We start from the raw sequence: 26,437 nt of genomic DNA, 5'->3' as shown, positions 1-26,437 counted from the left end.
AGAACTGTTGCTGGATTTTGTAGGAGTGACAAAATAGAACTACTCTGGGTCTGATACTTGAGATAAATACCTATAGGATGAATCAAGCATGAAGTATTTACAATATTTTATAAGAATTTTTTGCAAGCAGAAAAAAATGGTTGTTTTGAGAAAAAACACTTCAAGATGGCACATAAATATGCACAAGGAAAACCCAGCAATAAAAGAGAAGCATAGGTATCTATATCCAAGGGGAAAAAAGGACCCCAGGAAGAAACAAACCTCGATATTTCATGTTCCTGGAATTTATTGTATGTGCGCATTGCTTTTGTTCATACTTTATCAACTTCTGATGACATTTTATTGAGTGTACATAACTTTTAGAATCGGGATACAGGTTAAGGATTTCTTATCCTACCCTCAAAACACACAGACACTTATTCTTAAAAACAGGAATGTATTTCATACCATTGAAACCCCAAAAATCATTACTGGCCTTTACCTGAGTGGTCTTTTGAGTCACACAAAATTTAAAAGAGGTAGGAAATGGAAAAAAACAAAACAAACAAACAAAAGGTAAAGTTATCAGTTAATACTAGCTGGTGCTTATTACATGCCATTCTAAAGCATGTAAATTCACTTTTCACATTGGCTCTTGCCTCATTTAATGGTGTTTTCAGAGTGTTAGAGTGTAAACCATATGGCACTTTGCCACCCTTTCAGAAAAATGATGTTAGTCTAAAATAATTCCATTTATGTGGTAGAAAAGGAGTTAAGGGGAAGGTATGGATTTATTGTTGTAAAAATGAGTGTGTATGTATATGTATGTGTGTTTGTGTATGTGCATGCCTTAAATATGACTTTTCTTTAAAAAAAAAAAAGACTTCTTCCAGAGTTTTAGGTTCATTGCTGGCTGCTTAGAAAAGAGCTTTCTGATTCACAATTTGGAAGTCTTTTCCATCAGAGTGTCCTGCCATCAGGGGACAGAAGTCCTGGACCCAGTCCATCCTCCACTTGCTTCCTGATATTCACATCTGTGTCTGTGAGACCGGAGTTACCGTGGAATATACATTCATCTTTTCCAGGTTCTTTTTCTCATCGTCGTCAAACTGAGCTTCAATCTCTGCTGGATTGACGTAAGTGTAAAACCGGGCCATGATGGCAAATATTACACAGACAACCAGAAGCAATGCCGCAAATAGGATGTATTCAGCCCACTTTGAAGGAATCAGAGTTGGAGCAAGAAAAAAAACAAAACAATACAGGTTATGATAATGTCTGCATTGTGAGTATGTTTTCTTGCTATGTCTAGGTAGTGGGTACTTTACGATTAAACTATGTTGGAAAATTGGTAGGCTACTACCATAGATATAGAATGGCCAGCTTTTCTTGAATACTCGAGTATAAAGATAACATTTTTTTTTTCCAACAGCACAGAAATGCTTCCCAAGACTTTGGGAAGATGAGAGAAAATCTCTGAAAAACCCATGTTAAGGGATATAGCAGGCCTCTAGAAGGATGAGAACCAACAGAACAGCACACAGTACTCTTGAGGGAAAAAATAAAAAAATAATGTGCTGAACTGTCCTAAGACCCCCACATCATCCCTTGGTTAATCTTGAGGTTACGAGCACACAACAGGAGCACACGTGCTGATGAGATGCAGAGGGGAAAGTGGGGACATAGATAGGGTAAGGGAGACACATATGCTGAAGTGCTGAAGGAGAGAGTTTCAGTATCAGAGAAGCCCTCATTTTATGTTAGCTAGAAAAATTATAACCACCTTAGAATGGCTCTAACTTTAGGTATTATGAAACCTTCTGGAAAACGTGTCTGGCTTGGGGCCATTAAGCTACATTCAATGAAACTCAGAAAGATCTTTCTTTTTTTTTTTTTAAAGATTTTATTTATTTATTCATGGGAGACACATAGAGAGAGAGAGAGAGAGACAGAGACAGAGACACAGGCAGAGGGAGAAGCAGGCTCTATGCAGGGAGCCTGACGTGGGACTCGATCCCGGGTCTCCAGGATCATGCCCTGGGCTGACGGCAATGCTAAACCGCTGTGCCACCGGGCTGCCCACATCTTTCCTTTGATAGTAAACCACATTAAGGTCTAGTTATGTGAAACCAATCTGAGTATTTTGGTTGTCATTTTCCAACTGTATAACCCCAAGTAGAAATATGAAGAATAGGCACACAGCTGGCCAAAAGACCATTTGATCAGCACTCTCTCCGGCTGGTTTTATCCAGCCATTAGCCTAGATGACCATGTAAATGACCCATCCATCTCCCTAGGTGGCTAGGGAGCATCATCATAACCACCACCGACATATAAGGCAGATGGGACACTTTCTTTCCCCACCTCGTACCTGTTCACTGAACTGGCCTGCTCCTGCCACAATGAGCACAATGATGTTGCCAACAGCCACTGTCAGCAGCCATCCCGCCTGAAGCACCGACTTCATGTTGGAGGGGGCCTGAAGAAGTCAAAAAGCAAAGTCAACCCAATCTAATTTGGAACTGTGGAGCTGCAGAACACAACTTACCAATTCATTTAATTGGGCAGTCCACCCAAAAAAAAAAAAAATGCACATTGACAGTCAGGTTGGATCAAATATAAAAAGGATTATCTTTTGGATAACAAGACACCCCAACCACTCATGCATGAACATACAAGAATCCTTTGTCTCCCACTCTCCACATACTTAGAAAGTTGTTGTCCTGAGTTAGGTGGACAAATCTCTAGATGAACCAATTCTATTTCTATAGAAGAGTTTCCAAGTAAAGCCATCCATCCCATTCTCTTTCCCCTAAATGGAGGCTACTCTCTGGGTCAGAAGCTCGATCTTCTGTGAGCTTCCCTGCCACGTCACCAAACCTCTCTTGTAACCTATGATTACAGTCATTTTATTAGACTGTGAGGTCATCACAGAAAGGGATTGTCTAACATATTTATGATTTTTACTGCAAGACTTGAAGGTGCTAGGCATTGTAGGGCCACAGTGCCCTTAACTCTATTTTGATAAAATAATTGAGAAACTAAGCTCTAATTCAGGTACCAGCAAAATTTGCCTCATTAGTCTCATCTTTAACAGTTGAAAGCAATAATATCTTTTAACTTTTAAAAGCTAGGACTTGAGTAGTGTTGTTTACTCATAGCTATGGAGAGATCTCAACTGAGCCTTAATGATTATGAGGACATTACCCAGAAATGAGCACTATTATGAACAGTTGGTATCATTTAGTTGTTTCAGAATATAGAATCTGCTGCCTATCATGACTCTGGTCATGGTCATTAATACAGTTTTTCTCACTTAGGACTCTAAATCTCTAGCATATGATGTGGGAATGCAGAGTCATATGATACATGCACCCAAGATGCTAAACAGAGTCATATTATTATTCGATAAAGACACAACTTGGGGATCTCAAAAACCTTGTTTGGTGGAAGATATCATAATGCTTTCTAGACTCTTCTAAACTATAAATACATAATTTATTGAAGTTAAGTCCCAGCACCATTTTTTTGAAGGTAGGGGTATGGAGGAGGGGTTGATAGAAACAATGACCAAGAGACCTGAGAATATGAGAACTCCAGTCCTGTGACAGAGAAAACCACCTCGCCGCAGGTGATGAGGAAGTACTGCGGGATCTGCAGAGCCATGTTAACTGTGTTGGGTGAAATATCTTCAAACATATGCAATTCAGGGCAGCCAGTGCTCTAAACCACAAAGGCAAAAGTGAGAAGTTAAAATGGAGATTGCTTCTAGAATAAAAATTGCTCAAATAGGCAAATGGAGTTTGGACTTGTAGGATCACGTCAAAGGATTTGTCAAGTAAGTACACAATTTAAGTGACAATATGCAATTGTGCATTTTATCCTCATGATGAAATGGCCTTGGTGGAATTTGAAAATCTGTTCACTAGCATTTTCCTCTTAAATCAGAGAGTAGTTTGGAAGTCAGGTTTGTTTAAAACCTTGCCATCTCTTTGAACTAAAAGTTCGTAAGTCCATGTAAATAGTCTATGGAGAAGCATCAAACACAGGTCAATGTGAACTTTTAAGTCAGAGTCAGTCAGTCTTGTTTATTTTTATTCTAAAAATAACAGCCAACTTAGGTCAATGATAAGTTAAGGAATTAGTGGCAAATGAATTCTAAGCCCATTTAAAACACAGATACTAACACTACCCCAGTTAAGTCATTACCAGGTCCTAAGTGTTTGAGTAGAACTTCTGATCCAATAGAATGACCTACTGACCTGCGTTCCGATTACATAGGTATATGCACTACCAAATTCAAGGTTGGATGATTGGAGAACTTTTGTACAATTTTGTGAGATCTGTTGTGTTGAACTTATTGTAATGTTTTTTCTGTGGAAAGAAAGAATAATATAGGTGAATCTTCCTGGTATTAACAGCTTCAATGTATAGAAAAAGACTTGAAATCCTTGAACTTTGGAGGACAGTGTCCAGGATGAGTACTTACGTGCCCAAAGAAAAGAACTGATACTCGCTGGCATTGTGACTGGTGACATTCACATAAACTTTGTCGCCCATGGTGATGTTGAGGCTCTCATTAAGACTATTTATAAATCTGAAACAGAAAACCATCGATTTTGTGACTGGACTATGGGATACTTTGCTTTAGGTCATAGCATGTGCACCTGAACTTGGGCTATGGTTTCTTTTGTAAGGAATTTAAGATGTTTATAGAAGATTTCTAGACTTTTTTTTAAAAATTTTATTTATTTATTCATGATAGTCACACACACACACACACACAGAGCGAGAGGCAGAGGGAGAAGCAGGCTCCATATAGGGAGCCTGACGCGGGATTCGATCCCGGGTCTCCAGGATCGCGCCCTGGACCAAAGGCAAGCACTAAACCGCTGCGCCACCCAGGGATCCCAGATTTCTAGACTTATAAAGGCAGAAGGAAGCCACCCTAGGTTTGCCCTTGTTCACTCACTCATGAGAACACACCCAGAAGAACTGGCCACAGTCTTCTGCCTTGAGCTGTTTTGAGTCCTTTGTAATTATGAGCTATTGCAATGGTATGTTGGGATATTAGCATGGATTGAAATAGGAGCTGGTCTCCCCTTCAAGAAGGCAGAGCTTTGTGTTCCTTGCTCAGGAGCTTCAGAACTAAAGCAGTGAAGGACCAAAAGTTGAAGTTGCTTAGTACCCTAACAGTCTCCATCTGGGCTTCTTTCTGGGGTTGGGGATGGAAGGCCATGTTCTGTCCTTTACCCCTAGCCCAAAGAGTGGAGAGGAAGAAGAGGGCCAATCCAGCAACCAGAGACACTTTTGGGGAGCTCGCCTCAGGCAGGGAAGTCTGTGTCTGCAGGACCTGGAGTGATGGTGACTGGCATCACATTAGAATACAGATAGGAGTGTAGCACCCACAGGACTTGGTGCTAGCTCCCATGGCTTCCTCCAGTTGCTGAAAACTCCCCTATTCGTAAGCTTCACATGGAGCCAATTGAATTGCTTTCCTTCAAAAGGCCATATAGATAGCGACAGTATGGGCAGGTGATTAGATCCCTTCCTTAAAAGTTTCAGACTATAGAAGACCCTGACACTCCAGGCTATAGAAGGGTGCTGCTCCGAATAAGACTAATTGATTTCTTCCTTCCACGAAAGAGGTGAGGAAAGCTTTCTGCAGATTATCCAATTTAAAGAATGGGAAGTAATAACATCGTATATCCAAGTACTGCAGAGAACCATTTAACCTGTGTGGCCAAATTTCACCAGCTTTGTGGCAACAAGAAATATTGGCCAAATTCTAATTACTGGGAGAACATTTCTCTGAATTAAGCTCAGGCCCTGGAGTCCCGGGGCATTTGACTTGGTGTAGTTTGATAGGTGCTTACCACAGAAAAGGGAACCCTGACGCAGGTCAACAGGAGCCTAATAGTTGGGTGGACAACTCTGGGTGAAATGACTGGCTCATATGGTAACTATGTTTAACCTTTTGAGGAACAGTTTTTCAAAGTGTCTGCATCATTTTATCATTCTACATTCCCACCAGCAGCGTCAAAGTCTTCTGAGTCATCCACATCATCACTAACACTTGTTATGGTCTATTTTTTGGTTGCTTTTGTTTTGGTTTTTGGTTAGAGCCTAGTGGTGTGGGCTGGTATCTCATTGTGGTTTTGATTTGCCTTTTCCCAATAATTAACAATGCTGTGCCTCCTTCCTTGGTTTTTAGCTGTTTCTATATTTTCTTTGGAGAACTGTCTCTTTAAATACTTTGCCCATTTAAAAAATTGGGTTGTCTTTTTACTCCTGAGCTGTAAGAGTTCTTTATGTATTTGGAATCTCTTAGATATATAATTTGCAAATATTTTCTCTCATTCTATGGGCTGTCTTTTTAAAAGGTTTTATTTATTATTTATTTATTTGAGAGAGAGAGAGAGAGAGAGAGAGAGAGAGAGAGCATAAGCAAAGAGGAGAGGGAGAAGCAGACTTCCCGTGAGCAGGGAGCCTGACATGGGGCTTGATCCCAGGACTCTGGGATCATAACCTGAGCCAAAGACAGATGCTTAACTAACTGAGCCAGGTATCCCCTTTTTACTGTCTTGATGATATCGCTTATAGCACCAAAGCTTTCCGTATGATGAAGCCCAAGTGACTATTTTTTCCTTTTGTTGCTTGTTCTTTTGGCTTCATAACCAAGACACTACTATCTAACCCAAGGTCACAAAGATTTACTCCTATTTTTTAAAATAAATTTTATTGTTTTAGTTATATTTAGATATGTGATCCACTGTGTATATTTTTGTGTATGGTATCAGGTAGGGTACAACTTCAGTCTTTTGTATGTAGGCATCCAGTTGTCCCAGCACCACAATAATTTCAATAAACCCTTCATTTCAATAACTATCTTGAAGTGAAGAAATTTTTAAAAATCTACTATGGTCAGTTATGCACTGCCCATATTCCCTCCTCAAAGTATCTCTTTCAGTAAGACAGTCATGAAAACCAAGGACTGATATAAACTGAACTTAAAACCAAGCCTATGCAGAGATTTTTCTAAATCTTAAATTGAGCTTATTAGAAACTAATGAAGCATATATAATCATATCATCTACATTAATGCTTTTTGTATCACTAATGAATAAAAATACTTGTAAAATATTGTTTTTTTAACTTTTCTCATTGTCTTAATCTATTTCAAATGATTTATATGCACATATTAATTTGTGCGTATATAATTATATATAATAATTATATATAATTTATAACAGATACTATACTTATGCATTATGAATATAGTATAAAAATATCAAAATATTTTTATTGGATGTGATAAAAGTTTTAAAGGCCACCTCTCTAGAGAAATTTCATACGTGTGGACAAAAAAACCCATTTATGAATGTGAACCAGGGCACTGTTTGGAAAAATGGCAGCAACCTAAATTTCCTTGAAGAAAAGAACGGATAAATAAATTGTGGTATATGCATGCAATGGAATATTGTATAGTGGTTTAAGTGAGTGGATAAGGGATACATAATATAGATAAATATTAAAATGATATTTTATAACATAATATATTTTATAATATAAAATTACAGAACATATACAGTACAATAATATATTAAGTTTAAAAACATGCTCAAGAACATTGTAAGCATATACGTATGTAGCCATCCATAATGATAAAAAATTCATGAGAAAGATCAATATCAAATTCTCAACCAATTTTTGACCCAAGTATTCTCACTATTTTAATTTTTTTTAGAGAGAGGGAGAGTGCATGCGTGTGCAAGCATGCACAAGATGGGGGGAGGGGCAGAGAGGAGGAGAATCTTGAGCAAGCCCTATACTCAGCACTAAGCTGGTTGCAGGTCTCAATCTCACATCTGTGAGATCATGACCTGAGCTGAAATCAAGTCGAACACTCAACTCACTGAGCCACCCAGGTTTCCCTGTCATTTTATTTTAAAGGGCTTTGTTGAAGGAGGTCATGTAAGTCTTGCAACTTACTGATACCTGAACTGAAGGCAGACCCTTAACCAACTGAGCTACCCAGATACTCCTCAACAAAGACAATTTAAAGAAGAATGAAGCTTTAGCATAGCACCAGAATAAGAAAGGATACCATGAATTAAATTGTTCGAAGTTTCTAAAGTGAGGAGACATTTCTGAATAAACCAAAATGATGATTCTGAGCCACAAAGGACATCCCAGATGCACTTCTCAGACTCAGACACAAAGATCAGGAAAGGGCCAGGTGACCATCATCAGAGGATTTCTTTCCAGATCTGCTAGGACAGTTGTGTGTATGTGCATGTGTGCAGGACAGAGGAACAATCCAGAAGACAGAAAGGAAGATATTATGGGCTAAATTGTGTCTACCCCCCTACCCCTAATTCATATGTTGGAAGTCCTAACCCTCAGGACCTCAGAATGTGACTGTTTTTGGAGACAGGGTAAAATGAGGTCATGATGGATCCAAGATCACTGGTGTCATTTTTTTTTTTTTTAAGATTTGATTTATTTATGAGAGAGAAAGAGAGAGAGGGAGAGAGCATGATGAGAGGGTGGGGAGAGGGAGAAGCAGGCTCCTTGCTGAGGATGTGGGGCTTGATCCCAGGACCCTGGGATCATGACCTGAGCCGAAAGCAGATGCTTAACTGACTGAGCCACCCAGGCACCCCATTGGTGTCCTTATGAGAAGAGAAGATTAGGACACACACAGAAGAAAGGCCATGTGAAGACATAGAGAGAAGATGGGCATCTCTAAGCCAAGGGGAGAGGCCTCAGAGAAAACTAACCCAGCCAATGCTTTGCTGTTGGACTTCTAGCCTTTAGAACTATGATGAAATAATTTTCTGTTGCTTAAGTCTTCCAGCCTGTGGTTCTTTGTGATGGCAGTCTTCGCAAACTCATACAGAAGAGAACAAAGAAAATGAGATGGAACCAAAAATCAAAAGCTCCTACTGCTGGTTACTACCCATATGTAGTTATACTACAGAGAGATGTGAGAATACCAAGGAGAAAGAAAATACCCAAAGCTTGGTGAAAGGAAAATTAAATCAACTACAAAGAGTGGCAGATGCTGTGTGTGTGTGTGTGTGTGTGTGTGTGTGTGTGTGTGTGAGAGAGAGAGAGAGAGAGAGAGAGAAAGAGAGAGAGAGAGAACAAGGCCTGGATGTCAATAGGGATGAGCCTCCAGAATTGTGGGAAGAAAATGGCAGACAACCTATAACCAACTATGAGAATAGACAACCATTTTCAGGCAAGCAAGGACTTGCAATTTACCTCACGCTTTTCTGATCAGATATTTGAGCACAAGTCTGCAGCCAAACAAGAAAGGTGTCCGAGGAAGATGCCATAGAATTCAAGAAAGAAAGGACAAATAGTGAAAATTCTAGGAGGACAGTAGCATCACAGGACTACAGAGCAAATGCCCTGGTTATATCAAAGAGGATGCTGAAGAGTTGGTTCTCAAAGAGGAAGGTGAATTCCCTGGATTCATTCTCTGGATCACCCTGTAGTTAAAAGCTCATGCTTTGGTCAACAAGAGGCCAAGTGAGTTACAGGAAAACACAAAAGCTGTGCAAGAAAACCTTGGTTTAAAGACAATGGTATGGACAGCCCTGGTGGCTTAGCCCTTTAGCGCTGCCTTCGGCTCGGGGCGTGATCCTGGAGACCGGGGATCGAGTCCCATGTTGGGTTCCCTGCATGGAGCCTGCTTCTCCCTCTGCCTCTCTCTCTCTGTTTCTGTGTCTCTAATAAATAAATAAAATTTAAAAATAAATAAAGACAATGGTGCCACTGAACAATTCAGGGTATATAATAGGATATTCCAATTAATTTTGACATTCAGAACATTTCCATTTGTGGACATTTTTTAAGGATATAAAATTACATTTTCTTCCCTTCAGACTTTTATTACATTGTGACTAATATTTTTATAGTCAACCTGTAAATCCTGTTTATTAATCATTTTTAGAATTGACCTAGCACAGGGAATACACACAAAGATAAATATTACAAATATTAACACTGTAAAAGCTAAAATCTGAAATGGTTAATGAGTGGCCACAGGGGAACAAAGATTGGCAATAAGAGTTGAGGTTAATAGGAGCCCTACACTTATTTCTCCCCCAACTTGTTCATATTTTTCAATCTTACTTTAAAAGTGTATTTACAGTAAATTGGCTTTTTGGTGTACGGTTCCATGAGTTTTAACACATGTCTGGTTTCAGAGAAACACCATCACAACCAGGATACAGACTAGTTCTATTCGCCCCCACATCTCCCTCATGCTGACCCATAGCCAAACTTCTCCTCCATGCCTTACCCAAGGTAACCACTAATCTGTTCCCACATCCTTATCTTTTTTTGGCCACTTCCAGAATGCCAGGTAAGTGGAATTATACAGTACATATGTAACTTTCTGAGACTGGCTTTTTTCATAACATAATACATTTGAAATTCACTTATATTATTGTAAAGCAATAGTTTCTTTTTTTCTGAGTAATATTCTGTTGTATGGATGTACTATATAGTCTATTGTCTGTTTATCCATCACCCACTAAAGATCATTTGAGTGACTTCCAATCTTTGGTGATCATGAATAGAGTTTTTTTTAAAAGATTTTATTTATTTATTCATGAGAGACACACAGAGAGAGAGAGAGAGAGAGAGAGAGAGAGAGGCAGAGACACAGGCAGAGGGAGAAGCAGGCTCCATGCAGGGAGCCCAAAGTGGGACTGGATCCTGGGACCCCAGGATCACGCCCCAGACTGAAGGCAGGCACTAAACCGCTGAGCCACCCAGGGGTCCCCCATGAATAGAGTTTCTATGTACATTTACGTTTAGATTTTTGTATGAACACAAGTTTGCATTTCTCTAGGATAAATATCTGAGTGGGATGGCTAGGTTGTATGGTAAGTATACATTTCACTTTATAAGAAACTGCCCCTCTGTTTTTCAGAGTGACTGTGCCATTTTGCACTCCCACTAGACAAAGCATGGGAATTCTGGTTGCTCTGCCTCCTCACCAGCATTTGTTGGCATTGTCAGTTTAAAAAATTTATTATAGCCATCTAATAGGTATGTCATGCAAATCACTGTGGTTTTAATCTCTATTTTTAATTTTATTTTAAAAAATTTTATTTATTTATTCATGAGAGACAGAGAGAGAGAGAGGCAGAGACACAGGCAGAGGGAAAAGCAGGCTCCATGCAGGGAGCCCAATGTGGGACTCGATCCCGGGCCTCCGGGATCATGCCCTGAGCCAAAAGCAGACGCTCAACCACTGAAACACCCAGGCATCCCTAATTTCTATTTTTTATTTATTTTATTTTTTAAAGATTTTATTTATTCATGAGAGACACAGAGAGAGGCAGAGACACAGGCAGAGGAAGAAGCAGGCTCCCCGTGGGGAGCCCGATATGGGACTCGATCCCAGGTCTCCAGGATCAGGCCCTGGGCTGAAGGCAGGTGCCTAACCACTGAGCCACCCAGGCGCCCCTAATTTCTATTTTTTAATGGCCGATAGTGTTGAGTATATTTTCATGTGCTTATTTGCCATTTGTATATCTTCTTTGGTGAAATGTCACAATCCTTTGCTGTTTTTAAACTGGGTTATTTTCTTATTATTGTGTTTTGGCAGAGTACTTTATATATTCTGGATACAAATACTTAGATATGTGATTTGTAAATTTTTTTTTAATTTTTTAAATTTATTTATGATAGTCACAGAGAGAGAGAGAGAGAGAGAGGCAGAGACACAGGCAGAGGGAGAAGCAGGCTCCATGCACCGGGAGCCCGATGCGGAATTCGATCCCGGATCTCCAGGATCACGCCCTGGGCCAAAGGCAGGTGCCAAACCGCTGCGCCACCCAGGGATCCCTTGTTTTGTTTTTTGTTGTTGTTGTTTTGGGGTTTTTTTTTGTTTGTTTGTTTTTTGTTTTTTGTTTTTGTAAATATTTTATACCACTATGTAGCTTATCTTTTCATTCTCTTAACAGTGAGATTTACAGAACAAATCTTTTTAGTTTAGATGAAATCTAACTCACCTATGCCTATATGTCTATACGTATGTATTAAAATGAAATATTATTTAGACATTAAAAAGAAGGCCACCCTGCAATTATGGCCACATGGATGAAACTAGAAACATTAAGTGCAATAAGCCAGAGAAAGACAAATACTACATGGTATCACATATATGCAGAACCTAAAAATCATTGGAACTCATAGAAACAGTAGAATGGTGGTTACCAGGGATTGGAGGATGAGAAACAGGAAGTTGTGTTAAAGCTATAAACTTTCAGTTCCACAATAAATAAGTTCTGAGGTTCTAATGTAGAGCATGGTAACTATAATTCATACTATATTGTATACTTCAAATGTGCTAAGTGATTAGGTCTTAAGCATTCTTATTACACATACAGAAAAGGTAACTGTATGGTGATTGTGTTAACTTGATTGTGGTAAACATCTCATGTATACATATATCAAATCATATTGTATGCTTTAAATGTATTTGATTTTGTCACTTATACCTCAATAAAACTGGAAAAATAAAAAAAAAATGCTGTGATCTTAATAGTAACTGCATTAACCCTATGGGTCAGTTTTGGGAAGAATTGACTTGTCATTATATTAAGTCTCCTGATCAATGCACCCATCATGTCTCTCCATTTATTTCACTCATCACTAATTTCTTTCATAAGCCCTTTGTAGTTTTACTTCTCAAATCTTCATACATGTTTTTACTAGATTTGTACCTAGTATTTTATCTTTTTTTGAGCTATTGCAGAGTTTAAAAATTTCAGTTTCCAATCATTCATTGCTGGTATATAGAAACATGATCTTTGTTGCCAACCGTATGCTTTGTAACATTTCTACACTCATTTTTAAATTCACTTATTGATTCCATGAAGTTTTTTGGTAGAGTCTTTGGGACATTCTATGCAGATACTTATGTCATCTGAAGTAGGAATAGTTTTTATTTTTTCCTTTTTTTTTTTAAAGATTTTATTTATTCATTCATGAGACACACACACACACACAGAGAGAGAGAGAGAGAGAGAGAGAGAGACAGGCAGAGGAAGAAGCAGGCTGCCCGACGTGGGACTCAATCCCGGGTCTCCAGGATCACACCCTGGGCTGAAGGCAGTGCCTCACCACTGAGCCACCCGGGCTGCCCTATTTTCTTCCTTTATAATCAAGATGCTTTTTTCTTTTTCTAGTCTCATTGCACTAGCATCCAGAAAGATGTTGAATAGGAGTGGAGGGTGTGGATGAACTTATTGGGAAGAGCATTGAGACTTTCACCATTGAGTACAATGGTAGTTTGGGTTTTTTAGATGTCCTTTTTCAGAGTAAGAAAGTTCCCTTCAATTACTAGTTTGCTGTTTTTTTTTTTTAAATCATGAATGGACACTGAATTTCATCAAATGCTTTTTCTGCATCCATCGATATGCAGATCCATCTATTAAGATGATAGATTATATTGATTGATTTTTCAAAATATTGAACCAGCTTTATATTCTTGGGATAAATTTCTATACTCTCATTTTATAGTCTTATTATAGTTGAACTTTACTATGGGAGTGCATTACTTCCACGAGAAGCTGATAAAACTTAGATTTTTTAAAAAATTTTTTATTTATTTATGATGGTCACACACAGAGAGAGAGAGAGAGAGAGAGAGAGGCAGAGACATAGGCAGAGGGAGAAGCAGGCTCCATGCACCGGGAGCCCGATGTGGGATTCGATCCCGGGTCTCCAGGATCGCGCCCTGGGCCAAAGGCAGGCGCTAAACCGCTGCACCACCCAGGGATCCCAAAACTTAGATTTTAAAGAAAAACACATACCTGATTCCATTTTCTCCTTTTTCTGGCTTCTGGTTAAGGCCATCCTTTACCTGAGAAAGAAAGTATTTTCAAATCAAATCCACTAGAATAAATTTAGATTACCATTTTAGCCTTTGAGAAGGAGAATAATATTGACATTTATCCTAAGAGTCAGGGCATAAGATTACATTTGCAGGTCTCCATCCTTCACCCTGGTTTTTCCTTGAGGTTGACATGAGCCTCAACAATTTTTGATGATTGCTTTCTAGTGGTTCCACAGAATACTACTGTTTAAGAATTTAGAATGAGTAACTCAAGAGTGCCCTAATAAAACACATGACCAAGAAATCTTAATTCCATATTGCAGTTTTATAGAAGGTCACCTTACAGAATACTCACAACTCCTCCACTTAGGTCAGCTATACCTTCATAGTTTCTTAATATAATGAATGGCATATCTAGATGCTGATATTTTGTCATGAAGTATTTTGCATGTGTTTTTATTGCTTTTACCTAATATATTTTTATATTTTTTCAAAGACTGTTTTAAATTTCCAATTACTCAGTGCAAATTTTTTAACCAACACAATTATAGATGTATTTAAAATTTTATCTCAAAAAGTTGCTAAGAATGCACATATGTATTTGTGTGACTTGTGTATACTCATACATACCCCATCCCATGCCCAACAGTTCTTCTTCTTTTTTTTTTTTTTTTTTTTTTTTAGGGTGAAGGTGAAGGGCAGAGAAAGAATTTTAAGAATGCTGCATGCCCGGCACAGAGCCTGAGGTGGGGCTCAATCTCATCACCCTGAGATCAGTACTTGAGCTGAAATCAAGAGTCAGATGCTTTAATTGACTGAGCCACCCAGGTATCCCCTAAGCATTTAAAATATTTTTAAAAAAATAATATTAACCATTCCTATCCTCCAGTCAAAGTTTTATTGAGAGTCAAATGACTCATATCCTTGAAGAAGGAAGAGCTTGAAGATTATCTTATGTAATACCACATGGGGTAAAACAAAGTCACACCCCTAAGAGGCTGTGTCTCTAACACCACAATTAGTAAAGAATCAGCTGTAGGTGTCCAACTACTTACCACTCGGTAATTATTGGGGGCCCATACTAGAAGGGTATGGCGATGGCCCTGCTCAAAGTTATAAGTCACTGGAATGACTGGTGATCCAGTGGAAGAAATGTTTATACTTGTCAGTTTGTCTACATCAAAAGTCATAAATCCATCTGACTGTAATGAGAGAAAAGGAGTTATAGTTAATACCCTGGATTCTTGTTCTGCACTGTGTAACTAAACATTATCATGGCATATTATTTGACACCCCCAGTTCACAGTCATACAGACCAAAAAATGCCTTGTGGGAGTGACATTGGTTTGTCTTGGCCCCCCACTCACCCTTACAGATTCTGTCATGAAGTTGTTTAGTGTTATACAAGAATTATACTTTTCGCATAGCATTTTACTTTCCATTTTGTTTTATGAAAATAAACATTCTGGAAATAATTTCTGCCACTGGGCAAAGTATAGTACTAGGGATGAAGTAATAACCCTGAGGAAAATCAGTACTGGGCTGCTCCAAGTACCAGTCAGATTTTCTTTTGTCTTCAAGGTCATCAGTTTGGTAAGATCTAAGGGAGTAGTTCTTAACCGTGGCTGAACAGGAATGAGACCAATTAAAGCAAAATCTCTGAGGTATCAGAATTATCAGAGCTCTCCAGGTGATTCTAATGTGGACTCAAGTTTGGGAGCCTCTAGTTCAGACCAGTGGCCATCCAGATTAGGGTTTTGCAACCTTAGCACTGCTGACATTTGGGGCCAGATAAGTCTTTGTGATGGGACCATGTGTCAGCAACCCTGGCTTCCTACATATGAAATGCCAATTGCATGCTCTGAGTAGTGACAATGAAAAATGTCTCCAGAAATTGCCAGATGTCCCTAAGGGGACAAAATAGCCCCTGGTAGAGAACCACTGACAGATCCTTGCTGTTTAAAGTGTGGTTCCACTCACCAACAGTGGCAACTGTCACCTGAGAGAGAGCATGTTAAAAAAAGCAGAATTTCAGACCTTCTAATTCAGAATCTGCATTTTACAAGCTCCCCCCAGTGATTCACATGCATATTAAAGTTTGAGGCACACTGGTCTAGAGTGATGCCAAAATGAGACTAAGATACTAAGACATTTCAGTTCTAGGCTTGTTGTAGGAATTAAATAAAGATTAAATAGATCAGTTTCTTCAAATCCTAATATGACTCAGGTCAGAAGATAAAAAAAGGAAAGTTGCATTTCCTTCTACTTACTTGACTCATTTGGCTAACTGTCACCACCGTTCCAGGAAAAGATACATTCATGGCACCATTTCCTATATTCAGTACTTTGATTTGGACTTCATTTTGTTTGGGGAAGACTGGAAGAGTTTTCTGAGCAAAATAAAAGAAAATTGGTGGTGATGCCTTCTATGCATACTGAAGATAAGCGTGGCCCTGGCACTGCAATGCCACCATCCCAGCCCTCCAGCCATGGAAAGCTGCCCTGGCTGAGATGCCAATTCCCTGCCCCCCGCTCCCCACCCAGAACCTCCATCACTTGCCTCATGGCACCCATAGGAAATGATGTTGGCACAGAACATGGAATCACAAAGTAGTCACAAAAAGGCTGCTCCTGCTCTTAACACCTCCAGATCAAAGGATGCTTGGTTATGAAACCTCCTATCTGAGGGAGTCAGAGTAAACACAACCCAAACCAAGTTGGTCTTGTGGCACATGAGATCTGCTCTCCTGCGAGGCCAGCATCATCCCCTATAACTCTGGGAGCCTAGAGCACAGCCCTGACTGGTGCCCTAAACATCCTTTCACAACTGCTCTGTGCCTCTTGCCTCCACACGGTTTCTTCAGGGTTTCTGCCTTTTTTCCTAGTGTTCTCACTCATATCCCAGTGTCCCTGAAGCAATCCATTCTATTTTATTCTAGAAGTCTGTCCTAGTTCCACAATTCATTTTGCACAAAGCTAGCTATGTTCAGGAGCAAGTGGCTGTACTCATATTCACAGGAGCACTATTCACAGTAGGCAAAACATGAAAGCAACCCAAATGTCCATTTACAGATGGACAAACAAAATGTGGTTCATCCAACACCAGACTATGGTTCCACTTTAAAAAAGGAGATTTTCTGACACCTGCTACAACACGGATGAACCTCGGGGACATTACGCTTGGTGAAATAAGCCAATCACAAAGCACCGATACTGTACGAATCCACTGACATGAGGTACTTGGAGTAGACAAACCCATAGACACAGAAAGTAGAAGGGGGATAGCCAGGAGCTGCGGGGAGGGGAAATGGGGAGCTGTTTTCCAAGGGCCACTGAGTTTTAGTTTTGCAAGATGAAAAGTGTTCTGGAGACGGGTTACGCAACAACGTGAACGTATTTAACGCTACTGAAAGGCGCGCTTGGAAATGTGTAGGATGGTAACTTTTTGTTATGTCTATTTTATCACAATTGAACATTTAAAAAGAGAAATTAAAAAAGAGAGAGAAGGAGGGAGGGAGAGCTAAAGACAGAAACAGAGAAAGACAAAGAGAAAGACACACACAGAGACAGGAGGAGGGGAGAGGGGCGGGAGGACGGTGCTTCCTGCCGGTCTTACACATGACAAGCACCCACCCGTCCCTAGCCTGGCCTCAGACTGAGGGTGCTAGGAGTCCGGGGTGGGGGTGCCACTGTGGGTCCCGCATCTACAAGGACTGGCCTGGGAACCGACATCACTAGAAACATTAGGCTACAAAGGCATCTTCCCAAAGACAACTGACACATTTTCCAAGTGCTGCTTGTTTGTGACTGATGGACTTCTCACCAGGCTTCCCAGGAGTTCAGATGGCGAAAGAGCAAGTTCTATGAACTCCCGCTCCCATTGTAAAAGCGGGGTCAACAGGAACTCCCCGTGTGACTGCCATCCACCTCCCTGCTGCTTGCACCCACCCGCTGGCCCCCTCCTCCAGGCCGCCCTCTTCCTGGTGATGAGCACCCACAGTGCGTGCTGCCTGATAGGGACCACCTTGCCCCCGTGGCACATCCACGTCGGCCCTGGCGCCCACAGTCTGTGGGCAGACACCAAAGCCTCCCCGCAGTCCTGGAAAAAGACTTCTCTGGATGTTCCACCTGACCCGCAGGAAAGGCCACTGGGGATCCAGAGGACAACTCACATCAATTTCCAGCTGAACAATCGCCGCCATCACGAAGGCCATGGAAGCCAGGAACATTCCAACTGTCATCCTCTTCAAGGAGCTGGGAGACAAGTTGAAGAGTGGCTCTCAGCCAGCTTCACACAAGCGAGCTAATGATAACACTCCCTGCCCACCATCTGCCCAAACAAAACTAACTTCTCTACAAAAACACCCATTGAAAATGTCTCGCTCTCTTATTTATCATTAAGACTAAGAAGGATAAAAGTAATGCAGCTTCTTATCTGCATTTTTAAAAAAGATTTTATTTATTTATTCATGACAGACACAGAAAGAGAGAGAGAGAGGCAGAGACACAGACAGAGGGAGAAGCAGGCTCCATGCAGGGAGCCCAATGTGGGACTCGATCTTGGGATTCCGGGATCACGCCCTGGGCCAAAGGCAGACACTCAACTGTTGAGCCACCCAGGGATCCCTCTTATCTGCATTTTTACATTTAATTTCTGGAAACTATAGCTCCGGTGATACATTGGATGATAGTTAATGTTTCTATCATCTACATATATGAAAAGCTTTAATTAGAAGCTTTTCAGGTTGCCATTAATAGTACTTTTATTTGAAGGGAAAATTTCCAGAAACATCAGCGCATAGGCTTCTAATTCAAAAATAATTCTTTTAAAACCCCATTACATAGGTGGTGTGGTGGGAGGGAAGATATTCTTTCCATTGAGGCACCAAAAGCTGTAGGGAATGCAGTGTTAGCAAAACCCTAGGACTCAGAGAGCCTAACCCAAACCTGCCAGTCACCTACGTGAAATTGAAGCCACATTTTGCAATCAGAGGGTACACCACGGCATCCATGATGGGGACCATGACGACAATCAAGATGGCATTCACAGTCTACGGGTGAAGTGGGAACGAACCATTAGCTCTTGTCTCAAAGGTGCCTTTGAACTCAGAAAGCAACTTAAGTATTTGTTCCTACCTGCATCTGATCTGGCTGAACTTCAAGAAGTCCCTAAAAAGAGAGGGGGAAGGTGTCACTGATAAGTTCCCATAGATGATCAGCTGGAGGAATGTCATGACAGGGAAGGGGAAAGGGGGCCAGGGGATTAGAGCAAAGGAATAGTGACCAGGGAGGTGGAGAAGCTTGATATCCCCAAACTTACAATTTTCCCACTCATAGCTGTTGCTTGCAGTGTCCACCTGGAGCCCTTAAAAACAAATACGTTTGCTGTGTCATTTGGGAACATGAGTTTTAAACATTTTGCAAGACAGGGTTGAGTCTTTTCCAGATCAGGAATGAAGTCTGAAATGTTCTGGGATTTAAATGTTTTTTTCAACATCCCAAGTTATCTCCCAGCTCCACTGTAATACTGGGTAAAACCAAACAACTTGCATTTCTGCTGTACAAATCAACACAACATATAGTTCTCCTACCCCAAGAGAAGAACCTACAGAGCACCACTCTGAGACACAGCTATCCTAGGAAGGACAAAGATGCGTGTGTGAGGCCTGTTGGAATGCATGGCATCATCTGCAAAGTGGGGCAGCTATGCACACGGAGTATATACTATGTTCACTGGCATCACAGCTTCAAGAACATCATTATTATTTAAGGACCATTTTTGACAGTCTGGGCTGTCCTGAAGTGGAAAGCCATCAAGAAAGCGATGGATTTAAACCTGGGCAGCCCAGTTAAGTTTGATCTGTTTTGTATAAAGACGACTCAGGACTGTAAAAATATACATGATTATTTCCATGGAGGACTGAACACATAAAGTTTTCAACATAACCTAGTCACTCTGTTTAGAAGGCATCATGGAAAGTCAGGAAATATATCACTGCTTGAATTCTTTTTTTTTTTTTTCTTTAAATCTCTGCACTCAACCTGGGGCTCGCACTTATGACCCCAAGATCAAGAGCCACATGCTCTACCTACTGAGCCAGCCAGGATCCCCACAGGCTTACTAGGGAGGATTTCCCTTCCAGAAGGGTTATGGAATCCCCCTAGCCACAACAGCTAAAACGTGATGAGTGTATTTCTGGTGCAAGTCTGATTCCAAGAGCTGGTTCCTATTCAACATGCAAAACTGTGTTCCTGTGTTTAAGATGCTAATCTAAATCCCGTACTTACAAATAAAGAGATTAATGTGTTCACTCAAATTTTTTCTAAGAGATGTTTTGCCCTTATAATGATCCTGCCTACACAATAAAACCATCTGCCATTTGTAAAGTTTTTTAAAGCTCCAGTTTCTAAAAGAAACAATATCTTATTACTTTGCTGAGTATCATGCAGTGAGTTATTTAACTCAAATCTGAAAAATTCCTACAGCGGTGGGAGCAAGAGCAGGGCGACAAGGCAGCAGTCTGGGTTCTACTTCCTTGCTCTGGTCAGAATGACTTGAGCAGTCATTTTACATCCCTGGATGGTGCTTCTAGTTTAAGTATTCCATTTTAGAGTAAGAGGTATCAAGCGCCTCTCAGCTTCAATATTCTATGGATCCCATAAAAGGCAATATTATATATCCTCTGAGCATACTGTATCAGAAAAACTCTTTATTCTCAGATTGACTGGTAGGAGTCCTAGATAATAATAATAATAAAAGATTTTATTTATTTACTTGAAAGAGGGAGAGAGTGAGTGAGAGAGCATAAGTAGGGGAAAGGGGCAAAAGGAGAGGGCGAAGGAGGAGCCAGGAGCCCAAAGCAGGGCTTGATCCCAGGACCCTGAGAACATGACCTGAGCTAAAGGCAGATGCTTAACCAACTGAGCCACCCAGATGCCCCTGATAAGAGTCCTAGATACTTCGATCAAATCTTTCCAAAGTCTCCTTTACTTACCCACACCTAATTTTCCTCATTGTTTTGCAACAGAAATGTGGATAGAACCATCTAGAGTCTTTTTTTTTTTTTTAAAGAAATTCAGTGTGGGGTGCCTGGATGGCTCAGTGGGTTAAGTGTCTGATTCATGATTTGGGCTCAGGTCATGATCTCATGGGATGAGATCTCATGCGATGATCTCGGGTCATGAGATGGAGTACCAGGACAGCTCCGTGCTCAGCAGGGAGTCTGCTTACAATTCTCTTTCTCCCTCTCCCTCTCCCCATCCTCCAACTTCTGCATGTGTGCACTCTTCTCTCTTTCTCTCAAATCTTTTTTTAAAGATTATTTATTTATTTATTCATGAGACACACACACACACACACACACACACACACACACAGAGGCAGAGACACAGGCAGAGAGAGAAGCAGGCTCTGTGCAGGGAGCCCGATGTGGGACTCAATCCTGGGTCTCCAGGATCATGCCCTGGGCAGAAGGCAGGCGCTAAACCGCTGAGCCACCGAGGCTGCCCTCTCAAATCTTTTTAAAAAGGAAATTCACTGTGATCTAACACTTAATAAATAAACAGAGAAAAAAGAAACCACTGGAGAATGTTTTTAGGAGCTAAATACTAGGTACCACCCCATTCATGGTAGTGCCCATAGAATATCTGTTAAAGACAGAAATTTGTATAGAAACACAGCTTCACACTACCTGCTGGTCAAACAGGGCCCAGAACATTGGGAGTGGGATGTACAAGAACATCACTTTTGTGACCATCTTAATTTGAGAGATGAGCCGCTCCTGTGGATAAAGTAGGAGAAGGACAAATCAGCCACGACCTGGGTCACTTATAGCTATCAGCAATGCTGTTTTTGTGTAGACATACTTGCACCCACAACCAAGCTGGGAGATGACTAATTGTTCCAAAGAATACCCCAGATTTCTTTGGAAAACTCAAAATTTCAGCCATTCAAAATGCTTAGGAGGCATTTTACTAGAGTTTAAATGTACTTCTAGTAAATGTAAACCCCACCACCAACCAGCTCTTCTGTTTTCAAATTAGTTATGTGATCACAACCACACATAATTAATGGCAGATTATGCCAAACAAAAGACTATGAAAAGATAATATGGTTTCCAGATAAATTCTACCCATTGTTTATCAAGTTCTTCTCAATATTAAAAAATACTCTTGCATAGTCTTGGTTAAAACACTAATTGAATTTATAAGGATGCAACCAATAATTTTGTCCATGTAGCTGGAGTCCTACAGCCTAATTTGGACCATGGATGCTCTCCTTCTGGAGGAAGACCCCGGGACCACTGCAGCGATAATGACCCACTTACATCGTATTTCTCTTTAGCCCAGTCCAGCCAGTGCTCCCTCTTGGGAAACTGCTTACTCCGGTGCCTAAACCTATTTTTGAGGGCAAACTGAAGGAAAGAAGAAAAATCAAATTTCAAAACAGAACCGACCACTTTCTCAGGGAAATACATTTCAGGAAAACTGCCTTTAAAGGAAAACTAAGAGAAGATGGGTACAAAATTGTATATACTAGTATAATGATGATGCTAAGAGGCATAACCTGCATTTATTTCTAATCTCTAATGATGAGCCTTGGAGTGGGGTAAACAAAGTCATACCGTTACTACTTTACTCTCCAGGCCCTCTGGAGAGGAGTGTTCAATGGAAATATAATGTGTGCCACTTGTGATTTAAGTTTTTTGGTAGCCATATTAAACGTAATAGGGATAGACCTGAAACTGGTATAACATGGGTACATTAACTATACCAGAATTAGGATCATCTGGGTGGCTCAGTCAGTTAAGCGTTTGCCTTTGGCTCAAGTCGTGATCCCAGGGTCCTGGGACAGAGCCCCTCAGCGGGCTCCCCGCTCAGCGGGGAGCCTGCTTCTCCCTCTTCCTCCTCTCCCTCCGCCCCTCTCCCTGCTCGTGCTCCCTCTCTCTTGCTTTTTCTCTCTCTCTCTCAAATAAATAAAATCTTAAAAAAATACCAGAATTAAAATAAAAATATACATAAGTAAAAAAAAGTAACAGGTAGATAGGTGAAATTAATTTTAAGTATGTTATTTAACTCCATAAGCCCCAAATATGATCTTAATATGTAATAAATTAACATTAAATGTAAATCAGTAATTAAATAATTATGTAAAGTTATTAATAATATTAAATGTTAAAACTGATGCGAATTTCTCCATTCTTTTTTCATGCCGGGTCTTCAAAATCCAGGGTATATTTTACACTTTTACACTTTTACAATTTGGATGCTCAATTTTTATCAGAAATATTTGACTGCATTTCCTTCTTATAAAACTTAAGTTTGGAAAAGTAAATTGACATACCTAAGTTGTCCCAAAGGTACTAAAAGTTTTCCACTCACTGAGCTGAGTACCAGTTTTAAAATTTAAGAGAACCCACTATACAGAAACACGTTCATAAGAAGTTATGTGACTTAAATTAATTTGAATGAAATCCATCCAATTTAAAATTTTGTTCCCAGTTGCCTTTGCCACATTTCAAACGTTTGACAGTCGCGTGTGGCTAGTGGCTACCATGCTGCATGGTGCATGTTCACTGGAAGTGCGGTGACATTGCAGCAAGAGAAGGCGATGGTACTGGTGGCCTGGGGACACACGTGTGAGTACAAGGCAGAGACTCAAAGGTAAGGGCCAATTTTAGGATACCAGAAAGTCCCGTTCTTGAGACTCTTAATAGCTTCATGTCATTCTTTTGGAGTTTAAACTAAGTTGTCAAGTGCTTGTTAAGGAAGGTCTTGGAGAGAGAATTGGTAAGCTCCCCTTTTAGCTTAGAAAAAAACATTCATAGTGGGAATTGTTCTCATTTTAGGGGACAGTACAGAAGGAGGGAAGTTTTTTTTTTTTTTTTTTTTTTTTTAGGAGGGAAGTTTTATGACCACGAGGAAGCGTTTATTTCACAAAGTGAAGTACACATGTATAATTTAATGCAATAAAGCCAAGTAAAGGGAAAGCAAAGGACTAAAATTGTTTTAAGGCTGTCTTTTCATCCACACATGTGGTTTTTAAAAAATAAATAAGTGACACATTTCCCCCAATTATGCAATATCTACATCCATTTAAAAAATGGGGGCTTTATGGGGCAGAAGGTTATTTGATTCCTTTTTTGAAAGATTTCCTACAATCAACATTTATTTCCTGCCTTTAAATATGCCTGCATGCACATATAGCACATAGATTCATAGGGAAGAAACCACATCCTGCATGCTGCTGTCACCAAATAGTCTTTGAAAACAAGGCTTCGGATGGCTGCAGAGCACGGCCGGATGTACCATAAGTCAAGCACCATTCTTCTGTTTCCAGAAACTTGGTAGTGTTGTGAATTCTTGCTGCTATAAATATGGTTGATAATCTTCATATGTGAATCTCTGTTCATTTTGCATGTTCATTTTATTTATTTATTTATTTATTTATTTATTTATTTATTTATTTATTTTAAAATTTTATTTATTTGAGAGAGAGAGAGAGAGAGAGATCATGAGCAAGGGGAAAGGGCAGAGGGAGAAGCAGACTCCCCACTGAGCAGGAAGCCCAATGTAGGGCTCGATCCCAGGACCCTGGATCATGACCTGAGCCCAAGGCAGATGCTTAACCAACTGAGCCACTCAGGTGCCCCTTGCATGTTCCTTTTTTAAACTATTATTTTCTTAGCCTTAATTCCTGAAATTTTCATGGCTGACACTTTCCACACTTCAGACCCTTGACAGGGTACTGAACCACGTCTCTCTCCTTTTGCTTCATGGCCTCCTGACCAACATCAGCCATGGACTGCTGGTCAGATAGCTTTAAAGTTGTTCTGCTTTGCCTTTCTTTGCTGATCTAATGAACAGTTCAAGAGCCCTTTCTATCCCTCCCTGCTCAAGTTCTGTTTGTGTTCCTTTCCATCTGGTGAGTTTTACAAGAAACTGCAGTTTCCTGAAACAGCTAAGAACACTAATAAAGACATTGAAAGAAAAGTCAACGCTCCATTGCATTTTACTTTAAAGGAGATAGAGGGTTCTGGAATGACTCAATGGCATGGAGAGAGGGGGCTACCAAAATACTTACACCAATGCACTTGACAACTTTACCCATGACATTACCCTGGGGCTGAAACTTCTTGTACATTCCACTGCCAATGACAAATACAACTGGGAAGGCAAAAGAAGATGCGTTAACAAGGCGTTTGGCAGAAACACCTGTGACCTAGAAGATGTGCTTTTATTTGAGTTATCAGCTTGTTTTGGAAACACTGAGATTACCCACATAATGGGCTTGCTGACCTATCTCCCCATGTAGAAAGTGCTTTTGATCCTAACGATCACTGGAGCTTCTGAGCGATGTTACAGATGTTACACTCATGTTCTCGTATACAAACACTGAAGCCTATTACTACTCCCCACACCTCGGGGCAGCTCACAGACACTCAGTGAAGCTATCTACCCACACAGTCTACCCTCAGTAAAGGGAGACAAAGGGATAGATGCTTTTGCATAATGGATCAGTGCATAATTCCATAAAGACAGAAATCATGGCTTTGATTTCCTGGTGGCAATGGCAGAAAAGTTTCTTCTTTCTTTATAAATATTCAGAAAAAAAAGGAACTAATTTGTTAAAGCTTTTTCTTAATCATATGTGGTTAAATTCATGGTACAGAAACACAGTTGGGGTTATTTGCCTCTGCAGCTACAGTTTTATAAAAGTAAAAGCATTTCAGGGGCGCCTGGGGGCTCAGTCTGTTAAATGTCCGACTCTTGATTTCAGCTCAGGTCATGATCTCAGGGTCATGAGATGGAGCCCTACATCGAGCTCTGAGCCCAGTGCTGAGTATGCTTGTCCCTCTCCCTTCCCCTCTGTCCCTTCTCTCCCTCCACCTCTCTAAAACAAATAAAATCTTAAAAAAAAAAAAAGCATTTTACAACGAGATAATTCTTCCATGGATCTTCTTAGAGAAGGTTTTTGTTTTTTCTTTGTAACAGAGAGAGTAAGAGGGGATCCCTGGGTGGCTCAGCAGTTCAGCGCCTGCCTTTGGCCCAGGGTGTGATCCTGGAGTCCCAGGACCGAGTCCCACGTCGGGCTCCCGGCATGGAACCTGCTTCTCCCTCTGCCTGTGTCTCTGCTTCTCTCTCTCTCTATGTCTATCATAAATAAATAAATAAAAAATTTTTTTTAAAAAAGAGAGAGAGAGTAAGAGCTGGAGAGGGGAGGGGCAGAGGGAGAGATAAAATCTTGAGCAGGCTTCATGCTGGGCAGGCTCCAATTTGAGGCTCAATCTCACAGCTCTGAGATCATGACCTGAGCCAAAATCAAGGGACAGATGCTAAACTGACCAACCACTCAGGTGCAACTAGAAAAGACATATTGCAAAAATAGCTTAGAAAAATGCATTCCTGCAGGAGACCCTGAAAACACAATACTTATACTAGGATTTCTGATTATCTACTCGCACAATTTAATAATTTAAAAGCACTGATGGACGGGCAGCCCGGGTGGCTCAGCGGTTTAGCGCTCCTTCAGCCCAGGGCCTGATCCTGGAGAACCAGGATCGAGTCCCGCATCAGGCTCCCTGCATGGAG

The 26,437-nt window shown here is 40.5% G+C and overlaps 1 protein-coding gene across 1 annotated transcript in view; it reads right to left on the bottom strand.

Moving 5' to 3' along the window:
* Window positions 1-268: 268 nt before the first annotated feature.
* The window catches only part of SLC15A1 (solute carrier family 15 member 1), a 50,000-nt gene continuing 23,831 nt past the window's right edge, over window positions 269-26,437 (bottom strand). Inside the window, exons 9-23 of the mRNA XM_072782562.1 lie at window positions 24,930-25,012; window positions 22,174-22,260; window positions 21,538-21,627; window positions 19,167-19,211; window positions 18,983-19,015; window positions 18,809-18,897; window positions 18,019-18,100; window positions 16,117-16,236; window positions 14,902-15,048; window positions 13,824-13,873; window positions 4,469-4,576; window positions 4,242-4,353; window positions 3,559-3,702; window positions 2,351-2,458; window positions 269-1,196 (exon numbers count right to left, since the gene is read on the bottom strand). Of these exons, the coding sequence (XP_072638663.1) occupies window positions 1,008-1,196; window positions 2,351-2,458; window positions 3,559-3,702; window positions 4,242-4,353; window positions 4,469-4,576; window positions 13,824-13,873; window positions 14,902-15,048; window positions 16,117-16,236; window positions 18,019-18,100; window positions 18,809-18,897; window positions 18,983-19,015; window positions 19,167-19,211; window positions 21,538-21,627; window positions 22,174-22,260; window positions 24,930-25,012 (1,487 nt within the window). The 3' untranslated portion in view covers window positions 269-1,007. The remainder of the gene's footprint in view (window positions 1,197-2,350; window positions 2,459-3,558; window positions 3,703-4,241; window positions 4,354-4,468; window positions 4,577-13,823; window positions 13,874-14,901; window positions 15,049-16,116; window positions 16,237-18,018; window positions 18,101-18,808; window positions 18,898-18,982; window positions 19,016-19,166; window positions 19,212-21,537; window positions 21,628-22,173; window positions 22,261-24,929; window positions 25,013-26,437) is intronic.

This window comes from Canis lupus, chromosome 17 (assembly GCF_048164855.1).
Source record: "Canis lupus baileyi chromosome 17, mCanLup2.hap1, whole genome shotgun sequence".
Lineage (NCBI taxonomy): Eukaryota > Metazoa > Chordata > Mammalia > Carnivora > Canidae > Canis > Canis lupus.
The sequence above is the reverse complement of the archived record's forward strand: the minus strand, read 5'-3'. Positions and strand labels throughout refer to the sequence as shown.